We start from the raw sequence: 12,119 nt of genomic DNA, 5'->3' as shown, positions 1-12,119 counted from the left end.
TCCACATGATTTCACCTGGACACCAATAAAAATAATAGGATAGCCAGTGCTATTCTGTCCTAAGTATGATTTTTAACAAAAAGTTAATTTCCCAAATAAATATTGTTACTCCAACAAGGGTAGAAATCTACAGATACTGCCTTTAAAAATCTGTATCATTTGCTGAAGGATGTTACTATGTTGAATGCTCCTCAGAGTAGGTTTACTACAATAATACCAAGGCTATCCTATGACAGATGGTTGGACAGGCCAGGCTTGTATCTGCTGAAGTTCAGGAGACTTGAATGAGACATCCTGAGGGATCTTGACAGGGTGGATGTTGAGAAGTTATTTTCTCTTTGGGGAGAATATAAAACCAGGGAGTTGCTGTGTAAAAATAAGGGTTTCTTTTAAGATGGAGATGAGATAACAATTTTTCTTTCAAAGGGTCATGATTCTTTGGATCTGTTTTTCAAAGGGCAGTGGAAGCAGAGCCTTTGAATATTTTTAAAGGGAAAGGTGGATAGGTAATAGGCAAGGTAGCAAGAATTTACCGAAGGTTGATAGGCATGCTGACGTGAGGTTACAATCAGATCAGTCACAAGCTTGAAGTGGCTGAGCCTAACTCATGTTCATATCAGCTGCAAGTACCAAGAAACACATGTACCACAGAAGTACCAGGGAATGATCTTCAACAAGAAAGAGCGAATGACATTATCACTGTGGAGAACCCACCAACAATGTCAAAAATCCAAACAGGACCAGCCACATAATGTGGCTTTATTAGTAGCTCAGAGGCTGGCTATCTGCAGCAAGTGACTCATCCCTCGTTACCCCAAAGCCTTTCCACCATCTACAAGCAGTAAGTTAGGAGCATGATGGAATAATCTCTTCTTACCTGGATCAGCATAGCTCCAACAATAGTCAAGAAGCTCAACACCATCCATAACAAAAACAACCAACTGATTTGGCACCATATTCACCAGCCAAAACATAAATTCCCTTTACCACTGATGCACCATTTGCTGCAGGAAACACCAACAACAAAATGCACTGCAACTATTCAGCTAGGCTACTCCCTCAGCATTTCACAATCACACAACTTCCACCATGAATGAGGATAACATCAGCAGGCACAAGGGAGCACCACCACCTGCAGGTCCCCTTTTAAGATGTACACCATCTGACCTCAAGATATATCAATATTCCTTTATCCACGTTAGGTCTAAATCCTGGATCTCCATACCCAATAGCAATGGGGGGTTCCTTCACCAAAAAGACTACAGCTATGGTTCACCCAACTTCGCAGAGGCAATTAGGGATGGGAAAATGCTGGCCTTGGCACTTACTAACACATTTGAGAAGTGAATAATAAAAGAAACAGTAACAAAAATAAACTTTTTTCTTTAACAAGCTTCCTTATAATGGTGTATACTGGATGCATTTCAAAGCCCAACTGTCAACATTATTGTGATCCGTTTATGAAGTTTTTGTATGTTACCTTCAGCAGTAATATTGTGTGAATTTATTAAAATGTATTTGTTTTACAGTTTTGAAAGACGTATACATTGATTTAGTGATTCTGTCAACTGAGGATCTTGACCTTGTTTCCAGTAGTTAATGTAGTTTATATTGGTCTGGGCCTGGCTGGCAGAGTACAGCAGAAGAGCCCCCTCATTATACAGATTCTTCAAAATTTACAATCAGGAGAAATTATGTCTTGAATCATTCATTTGATACAGATTCTGTGACTTCAGGGTCCAAGGAAAATTGTGGGGCCAGGTAATTAACCAAAGTTTGTTTTGTAAAATTATTTTGGTTTAATGTTTCAAGTAAGTTTATTGTTATTTTACTTAATTTTATTTCTTTTAATCCTTATCTTTTTATTTTCATTTTCACAGTTTTTAAGTGGCTCTGAATGCCAGAGTTGTTCAATTACATTTACATCCCTCAGAGCTTTGACAGTCAGTAAAGCTAGGGGCAGGATTTTGCAGGCTGCCAAGGTTTCAGAGCATTTCAAGGGGTGCAGCTTCTTCTCTGAGGTATTGGAGGCCCCATCATTGTTCAGGTTGTGCCGCCCCCACCCACCGCCCCTGGAGTCCACGACTCTTTGGGACAGCAAGATAGATCCTCTGTTTCTGGATCATACAAGTGTGGGATGACTGTTGGCAGCGGGCCCTTGCCAACAAGATCTGGTCCAATAATGTTAACTGACTCCAGCTGTAAATGTAGGTTTTATGGTGAGATTGGTATTCTAGAATTCAGCTTAGTAGCCAAGAGAAAAAGGAAAAAAATGAGGACTTCTTTGAATCCTAAAATTTGGATTTGACAACATGCTGTGGGAACACGTGAAATGGCTTTTCCTTGTCTTTCACTTCTGCTTAGTTTGATAATTATGGACCATAATGTCAACACGTATCACAATAACAGAACATAAAAATAATACTCGGTCAATAGATAAAATAAATATTCCACAGAAAATTAAGTAAAATACAGGAAGGAAATCCCTTTTTGGTGGTAAGTACTTAAGGGATGCAAGTGCTAGAAAATAAACAGCAATTTTGAATTTAATGTCTGATTATGCACATTCACAATAGCATCAGTAGTAAAGCTTCCCTTCACCTTAACAACATGCCCCAATGTTCAGATACACAAAAATCTCTAATACACAAGTGTACAAATTATGATAGTCACCTGATGTGTGGTCAAGGTATAGAGGCTGTTAATTTAAAATAGCAGACAAAGTCATTTTCTAAATAGGAAATTAGTCCAGAGACTTTTTGATTTATATAACTAAGCCGGACTATTTCAGGCATAGTGCTATTACAATTTTCTGTAATTCTCTTCCACCTGCATGGGGTCAGTGTTCCCAATCTAAAAAAAAATCATTTATTTCTGTTCCTATTCCAGAATCCAAATATAATCCTTGTGATTAAATAGTTTTATTAGTACCTAAATGTCATAACTCACAAGCATATGTTAGTCATTTAGATGAAGTATAAATGGATGAAAGGTATCCATAAAAAGTTTTGCTGCCAAGAAGACAGCAACTTCATGCTGCCAAGAAGATAACAACTTCAAGAGAAGGTGACAAATTTATTCTTTCTAAATGAAAAGGACTTACTTAAGAATCCTTTACAAATTTTCAAAACATAATGCATGATCACTTACCTGGTAGAGCTTTTGCCCATTTCACAACTGAGACCATCTGTAGCCCACCTAAGTTATTCAATTCTGACAGAAGCCGGTGAGGCGAATCAGGCAGAGAGTTGTCATATCCTGCATACAACAGCTCTGGCTCAATCACCTCAAGGATCGAGATTGTAGATGGATTCAAAGCAGGCAAAGGAGGCCGAACTAAAGAAAAGTCCTGTGGTGCTGCCTTTGATGTTATTTCTGAGGTGCTGGTATGTGGTGCTTTCATCTTGTTCAACTTCTTTGTCTTCCGAGCTATAAATAAAATTAAATGAAAGAAATATCTATTTTTGATGTAATGTGTAGGATGCATCATCAAGTCAAGTTGTCAGTGGAGAGAGTCAGCAGCTTTAAATTCCTGGACTTTAACATATGGGATGACCTGTACTAGACCCAGCACATAGATGCAATCTTAAGAAAAGCACGCTAATGTCTTTACTTTCTTAGGAGGTTCGGCTTGTCACCAAATTTCTAAAGATGCACTGCTGAAAGTATCCCGACTGGTTCCATCATGGTCTGGTACGGCAATTCAAATGCACAGGAACGCAAGAAGCTGCAGAGAGTAATGGACTCTGCCCAACACATCCCTCCCCACCATTGGTACTATCTACAGGAGGCACTGCCTCAAGAAGGCAACATCTATCGTCAAAGATCACCACCATTGCAGGCATGCCATCTTTTTGAAGCTACCATCAGGCAGGAGGTACAGAAGCCCGAAGTACCACACCACCAGGTTCTAGAACAGCTACTTCCCTTCAACCATTCGGTTCTTGAACCAACTGGCAAAACCCTAATCACTACAGTTTAATGACTTTGATCACTTTGCACTAAGATGGACTTCTGTTTTTTCTGTTCTAATTATGTTCTTCTTGTAAAAATTGTGTATAATTTATGATTAATTTATGTTTTTCTTCTGAATGCTGCTAATATGCTATGTGCTTGTGATGTTGCTGCAAGTTTTTCACTGCACCTGTGCATAGGACAATAAACCAAATTTTGGCTTTAAGTCATTTTCTTATATAGTGGTGGACCGTCAATAGTATGGAACAAAAGATGGCAGATGATTATATGTAATACTTTACAAAGGACAGAAGATTCATAATATAAAGTACACCATATGCCATTCTGCTGCTATGGTGAAACATGTTAAAAGGACTTAAAACCAACTCCAACCTATAACTGAAACATGGTAAAGAAACATTAATTACAATAGTTTAAAATGGTCTAGAAGCAAGGTTTTTACTAATGCCTTGAGAACTGGTAAACTTCTGCAATTAAAAGTCAACTGGAAAAAATGCAAAAGATAGGATTGAAGTTTATTAAGCCTGCAGAAATGGAGGCAGCATTGGGTTGGGAAGAGGACAAGAAAAAGCTAAAACTTGTTTGACGCAAGTCATAAATAATTGTAGGGTAGGATGTGACGAAGTGAAAAAAAACAGGGCTGAGAGATAAATTGATACAGGTTTCAATTTTCAAATTTTGACAGGACAACCACTGAGATTTGGTGTAAAAGCAGTAGAGAAACTAGAGCAGAACCCAGGACGGGTGCAGAACAAGTAGTAAACGCAGAATCAATTGCACTATAATTAGAAGCTGAGAAAATTACATCAGATGTTTCACTCTCATGACTATGATATGGAGAGGTTAATGCCACAAGTGGGAGGTCTAGCTAGGAGGATTAAATAAGACAAAAACATTAGGATCAAAAGGTAGGGCATTTGATCTTCAGGTCTGCTCTGCCATTCAATAACATATCCGATCAACCGCAACTACATCTGTGTGCACTATACAAATATTCGTGCATAGCCTTGGAATCTACAAAGCTGGCAGAGTCTGCAATGAATATGCTTAATGACTGAACATTCACAAGTATCTGGGTCAGAGCATTCAAAAGGATCACAAGTCAAATGAACACATTTCTTGGTATCACCAGTCCTAAATGGTCATCTTGATATTCCAAGTCACAGATCTCCTAGTTATAGATTTGTCAGTCAGGGTAACATTCTCCCAACATCAGGCTATCGTTCATCTTAATGAGATTCCCATTCTAAAATTTTAGAAATATAGATCATTCCCTTAATTTCTTCTCATAGACAATTACTTCAGTCCAGAATTCCATGGAGTAAACTAACTATATTCTTCCTTGGAAAAGGAGCTAAAATTATTTATCTGGTTTATGCCATATAATTCACGTATGCTCCTGTATAATTTTAGTAAAACAGCTGTTCTTATACTCCAATCCCTTCATTATAAAAATTATCAAATCATTTTATTTCCTAATAGATTGCCAAATTTCTCTGATTTAGATGCAAGGACATCCAGATATTTCTGATTACCAACATTTCTCATCACCTCAGCATTTATCCATTTGATCACAATGGCCTGAATTTTCGAAATTAACATTATTTCTTCTAAAAAGGTGAACCAAATTTACCATCAAGATTCATCCCAGCCTGGAGGCACTTTCTAAAACGACAAGCTGGGCAGTTCTTTCGGCGAATCTTGTCAATGATGCAGTCGTTCCTTCCAGCACAGAGGTAGTTATGCTGCCCTACAGGGAAAACAGCAAAATTAATGAAGATATCACTACCACAACTAACATTTCCATTGGTTCAGAGGCAACACAGTGCAAAAGGCATATGCAACTACTTTAGGCAAGATGGGAGGTAAACAATCTGAGCAGTAGGACCTTTGGAAGACTAGGAGATTTTGAAAGAAGTAGGAATGGCAATACTGCTGAATGACGTAATTATATTAATAAGAAAAAGGACTTCCAGCTTGTATGATCAAGCAATGGAAACACTACAAGATAAAAGGAATACCCAAAGATGCAAGACCATTGCAAAAGTAATTCATAGTCTGGATAGAAATGATGTAATAATGCTTGTAAATATATGGAAGTTGGAGAAACAAGTAGCAACAATTATGTTTTTCATGGGAGATATTAATTTCAGTATAGGACTGGGAAAAATCAGAACAGCTCAATTCTTAAAGGCAACAAAATACCGGGATGCAAAAAAATACAAACCGTTGGAGGAACTCAGGAGGTTGAGCAGCATCTGTGGAGGTAAAGGGACTGTCAACTTCTCAGGTCATGACCCTGCATTAGGATTATTGTTGCTTGACCTGCTGAGTTCCTCAAGCAGTTTGTTTTTAATGTTCCAGATTACAGCATCTGCAGTCTGGTGTCTCCAAAATGCCAGGATACACTTAGAGTAGTGTCTCAGAGTTGATATGTGATCTAGAACTGATAACATGACAGACTATATTGGATTTGGTTTTGATTAATAAATAAGAATTCAGTAAAAAGATGATGGCAAAATAGGCAATGTGGCATTAGGAATAAGAAGAAAGAAAAGTCACAAACCAGGCTATTAAACTTAAACCAACAACAGTACACAAGGATGACCAGTAAATGGGTAACGATACAGATGGACGTAAAAATACTAATTTAATCTTCCTGTAACACCTGTACATACCCAGTAAGGTAAAAGCTCCACTTGTATATTTAAACTACCATAGGGAACAAATGATCTAAATGACCAATATTTAACCAAAAAAAAATTCCTACACAAGTGCAAGGAAAAACACAAATCCAACAGACAAGGAGAGCTACAAAATCAATAAAAAGGAAAATACTAGGGAGGTGCAAAGGGGGCAAAATGAAAAACCAAGGTGAAAATTAATACCAATAAAAAAAGGAATTCAATCCTTTCAACACACAAGAGGCTATAATGAGCTTATAAGGAAACATAAGCCTTCTTAAATGAGCAGTTTGCATCTGATTCACAGTGGAAAAAGGATAAAACACCAGTCCAAGTGAAGCCTAAAATAAATTAACAGAATTTTGTGAATTTAATACAGGTAAAACAAAAAGACACTAGAAAGCATAACAGGAATTATGACAGACACAGGTTTCCTACCTCATAGTACTGGAATAAATAGTAGAGGAAATTGCAGGTGAATTGGTTAAGTTTTTCCTTTCTGATTTTTGACTGATTTCTCCAAGTAACAAAAAAAATTACTTTTCATTAATGTGGCTTCTGAGTGCTATGCTATGGATTTGGGTGCAGAAGTTAAACACCCTCCTCTTTCTGCAAATTTGTATCTGAATCCAACTCTGAACAGGGAATGAAATTGTTCTCTGTGCGCTGCGAAGGAGGAATTCAAATTTTGAAACTTCTAGCAGTCTGAGAACAGCTTGCAATGGGATCAAGACCAGTGTACTCAATGACCAGCTGAAAACTCAGTTTCAGACAATTTATCCACATAATAGAAAGGTTTGTGGTATATTAATTATCAAATCAAATACATAAAACACAGAAGTAAATATCATTTAATAGTAATTAATGCATTATTCTGAAGAGTTCCCTAAAAACCTTACTAAGAACCACAGTGAATCATTTTTTCTTCAATTCTATTGCTTCAAGATTTTTTTCAAATATCATTGAGTCTACTTATGTTTGAATAACATATAAAAGTGTTTACTCATTGCTGCAGGGAGAACAAGTTGGAAGCACCAACTGAATAGAATCTTTCTTGATTATGATCAGAAGGAGAAAAGGTGCAAGACAAAAATCCTAACTGCAATGATGCAGGACAACATAACCCCTCACTAAGATTCTGCTCCGAAACACTTACATTGAACTGTGAACTATATTTTATTCCCAAATACTTCATGCTTCAGAATTCTTTCATCAAATGCTTCACATAAATTAATCTCCCAAACTACCCAATTTGTGTGAACAGATTGGCAAACTAAAATTTTAAACAAAGTTTGAGAAAGAATAAGCACCACCATACTATGCCTTTTGATACTAGTTATGATAATTCATTATAATTGATGTCAGTATAACAACCTTCCAAGATATATTATCACTGACAGTATAAACCCCATCTGTTTGCTCAGAGCTTGTGCCAAGCACTCAAGAGATCTGGCTAAACATTTGGTTTACTGAGCTATTCCGAGGAATCAACCAGAAAGATCCATTTCCCACCCTTTCATTATAAGTGCTTATCATCTCCCAATAGCACATTATAGTCAGCATCAAAACAAGTAGGTGGAATTGCAAATTGACTGTTTATAGATGAAATAACAACTATATTCTGATAATTTAGTTTAGCATTATGCAGCAAGGACAGTGTTCATTCAAATCTTTGCCCAGTGTAAATTTTATGCATGCTCACTGTCAGCAGCAATTAAGAGCGATTCCAGAAGAAATGGAGTTACAGAATACCTACTACAAATAGCATTATCTATGTGGTGTAGACAATTGGTTCTCAAAAAGATATGCCAACATCTTTTTATTACCATCTTTAAAGGCCACAGTGTACAGCAACTTCACCTATGGGATATGTCTGTTCAGTTTTACTTACCATTCAGTAGCCATACTTCTGTCACATATGGCTGCTCAACAAGCAAGATGCCCCTGGTTGAGCTGCCCACTTGTAAGGAGTTAATTCAGTTCTTGGGAATTCCCAGAATTGAATTAATCTTACAAGTAACTCATTGACAAAAACTTGAGGGGACCAGGAGGAGTGCGTAGAAGCTGAAGACTGAACATCGGATTCAGCTCCCCACATTTTCTACCCAAGGCCCAGGGATCCAAATAGATCCGTAACTCAAGGACCCAGGGATGAGGCATCCGGGAACCAGAGACCCTGGTGCTTGTACAGATCCAGGTTAATATCCAGCTCAATGTATTGTACCAGTGGGCACAGATCTGTCACTATAAAATCACCAAGTATTGTTGGTTACAGGTCTGTTGCTTTATGACAGTGGGAGAAGGAGGTGAGGGGATCAGCGCAGCAGAGTCAAATGGAGCAAAAGTTAAATGCAAAATGTGAATGTCTAAACTTGGCTGAAATGTTTGATAAAGCAATGAAATGGGGTGGTGTATGTGGACCTTAGGTTCTATGTAATAGAACTGTTAGTAAAACTGAAACCTATTGGATAAGATATAGCATGGATGCAAAATTGGGTTAGATGAGAAAAGCCAAGAATAATGGTAATATCCAGACCATAGAGAGTTATAACAATTGTGTACCCCGAGATCAATATTACACCCATTTCTCTTCCTGATATATAACATGACCTGGACTTTGCTCATTTCAAAGTTTACAAATAACATAAAAATTAAGCAGTGGGTGGGGTGGTAGCAGACTTCACTGGAAACCGTGAACTTGATGATCAGACATCACACCAAGTCTTTACAGAACTATTTATACATAAACTCCAGTAATGTGTTTATTTGCAGGTACCAGCATTTAAGAAGGATGTCAAGGCTTTGGGTAAAAGATACAGGAGATGGTACTAGAATTAAACCAAGAAAGATGGATGACATGTGAAGAGACTAAGGAGACTGGATTTGTTCACTTTAAAGCAGAGATTATTAGCAAGAGACTTAATGATGTGCAATATTATGAAATACTTTGATATATCAAGTAACTATTTGCATTAGGAGCAACACACAAAATGGTGGAGGAACTCAGTGGGTCAGGCAGCATCCACAGAGGGAAAAGGACAGTTGACGTTTTGGGTTGAGACCCTTCATCAGGACTGGAAAGAAGGGAGAAGCTGTTATGAAAGGATAGGGGGAGGGGTTGGAGCAAGAGCTGGCAGGTGATAGATGAATCCAGGTAAGAGGGATAAGATGGGCAGGTGGGGGAGGTGAGGAGTGGGAATGATGCAAGAAGCTGGGAGGTGATAGGTGGAAGTGACAGAAGGCTGAAGATGATGGAATCTGATAGGAGAAGACAGTGGACCATGGAATGAAGGGAAGGAGGTGAGGAGGGGAACTGGAGGGAGGAATGTGTGGGTGATGGGCAGATTGAGAGGGTGGGGGAGGAGAAAGAGAACAGGTGGTGGGGCTGGTGAGATAAGGGGAAAAAAGGGGAGACAGCGGTTACCGGAAGTTAGAGAAATCAATGTTCATGCCGTCAGGTTGGAGACTACCAAGCACGAATAGGAGGTGCTGTTCCTCTAATCTGTGTCTAGCCTCAACTTGGCAGTAGAAGTGGTTGTGGACAGGTATGTCAATATAGAATGTGGAATTAAAATGGCTGGCCACTGGGAGATCCTGGCTGTTACAGCGGATCGAGTGAAGGTGCTTGATGAAGTGATCCCCCAATCTGCATTGGGTCTCACCGATGTTGAGGAGGCTGCACCAGAAGCACAGGATGCAATAAATGCCACTGAAGGATTCACATGTGAAGGGCTGCCTCACCTGGAAGAACTGTTTAAGGCCCTGAATGGTGGTGATGGAGGTGGTGTAGGGGCAGGTGCAACACCTAGCACTTTGCAGGGATAAGCGTCTGGAGGGGGATCGGTGGGGAGGGATGAACAGACAAGGGAGTCACAGAGAGACCAATCCCTGCAGAAGGTGGAGAGGGGAATGGTGGGGAGGGGAAGGGAAGATGTGCCTGGTGGTGGGATCCCATTGGAAATGGCGGAAGTTACGGTGAATAATACGTTGTATTGTGGGGTGGCAGATGAGGACAAGGGGAACCCTATATCTGTTATGTCTGGGTGGGGATGGGGTGAGGGCTGCATTGATAGCAGTGGTATGGAAAGCTCGTTTTCTGAAAAAAGTGGACGTCTCAGATGTCCTAGAATGGAAAGCCTCATCATGAGAACAGATGCGACAGAGACGGAGGAACTGAGAGAAGGGAATAGCATCCTTGCAAGTGACAGGGTGGGACGAGTTTTATTAGGAGGCAAATTGGCAACCAAAAATGACAGAATTAGAGCAAATGAGACAGAGAAAAGTCATAAATTTATTACTTTATCCATCAATTTTATATGATCTGGAATGCTCTGCCTGATAAGATGGTAGAAGTAAGTTCCACAGCAATTTTCAAAAGAGAACTAAGTATCTGCAGGACAATGTGGAAAGAGTATGGGGGTAGTTCTTTCAAAAAAGCATACAAGCACACTAAACTGAGTGAGTTCTTTACTCTCTTTCCACACTGGAGAAGAGAAGTAAAATTACTGCGACATTTAGTTTTAGTAGAACTGGGATAACTTGTAATTCAGTAAAACTAAAATGATTTGATTCTAAATTTAGTTCCATGAAATAATTCAGAAATCAATGTAATCAATCAGTATATAAACTGCCCTAGAGAATATTGGTGATACCAGTCCCAAGACAGACCAGCAATTTATAGAAAAGCACCAGAAACAGAAGTAAAAGCTTCCAAATTACTGTAAAAGATCGAAATTGCTTCAGGATGGAGAATGTGCTGGCACAAGTGTGGTCATGCAATATGATCAACTCTTAATAACTACTTAAGTAACTTAGCTAGACAATTTCTACAAAGTAAACAATTCCTACAAAGTTCAGAATGAATAAAACAGAAAACTGGTGAAGTATAAAATGAGAGTAATCTTACTTAGCTCAACCAACATGTTAGAGTTTTCCTCATTAACATCTGAGGGCTATCATACAAACTGGGAGAAATGTCCCACAGGATAATGAAATAACCTACTCATTCCTATAAAATCAAATTTATTTTCATCCAATGTCTCTGATTCCTTCATTAAGATCTTTGGGTATTATTTGTCCCACCAGCAGGACAGAGTAGAGTGGGAGTAGTTTGATATTGTAATTGTAGACACTGGACCTATGATTTTCTGTTTTAGATCACTCAAACAAAATAAAAGTTGCATCATCAATTATCCCCAACTTGATGAATCAATGCTTCTCCATGCTGAACATGACTTGTTTTGTGGACACAGCAGCAACCCTTAAAATTGTTCTGGTTTAGTTATTGGATGTATTTATTTAAGGTTTGTAAAAGCTTTTCTTAAAGTTGCTTTTTCCTTCTCTTCACTTTCATTAATGCAGCCATTAATATTATGCTGTTAAATGTGGTATATTTTGGAAAAATAGGAAGGTCGCTTACTACTTTTAAGGTGTGAGCCTAGGTAGGGTAGGGAACCAAGG

The 12,119-nt window shown here is 38.6% G+C and overlaps 1 protein-coding gene across 3 annotated transcripts in view; it reads right to left on the bottom strand.

Annotated features, from left to right (window-relative positions):
• LOC127569917 (glucocorticoid receptor-like) overlaps positions 1-12,119 on the bottom strand; it is a 95,757-nt gene that overhangs the window by 19,182 nt on the left and 64,456 nt on the right. For all 3 annotated transcript variants that reach the window (XM_052014974.1, XM_052014975.1, XM_052014976.1), the window contains exons 4-5: positions 5,609-5,725; positions 3,151-3,429 (exon numbers count right to left, since the gene is read on the bottom strand). In XM_052014974.1, the coding sequence (XP_051870934.1) occupies positions 3,151-3,429; positions 5,609-5,725 (396 nt within the window). The remainder of the gene's footprint in view (positions 1-3,150; positions 3,430-5,608; positions 5,726-12,119) is intronic.

Source organism: Pristis pectinata, chromosome 4 (assembly GCF_009764475.1).
Source record: "Pristis pectinata isolate sPriPec2 chromosome 4, sPriPec2.1.pri, whole genome shotgun sequence".
Lineage (NCBI taxonomy): Eukaryota > Metazoa > Chordata > Chondrichthyes > Rhinopristiformes > Pristidae > Pristis > Pristis pectinata.
Note: the sequence above shows the minus strand (reverse complement) of the source record. Positions and strands in the feature narration are given on the sequence as shown.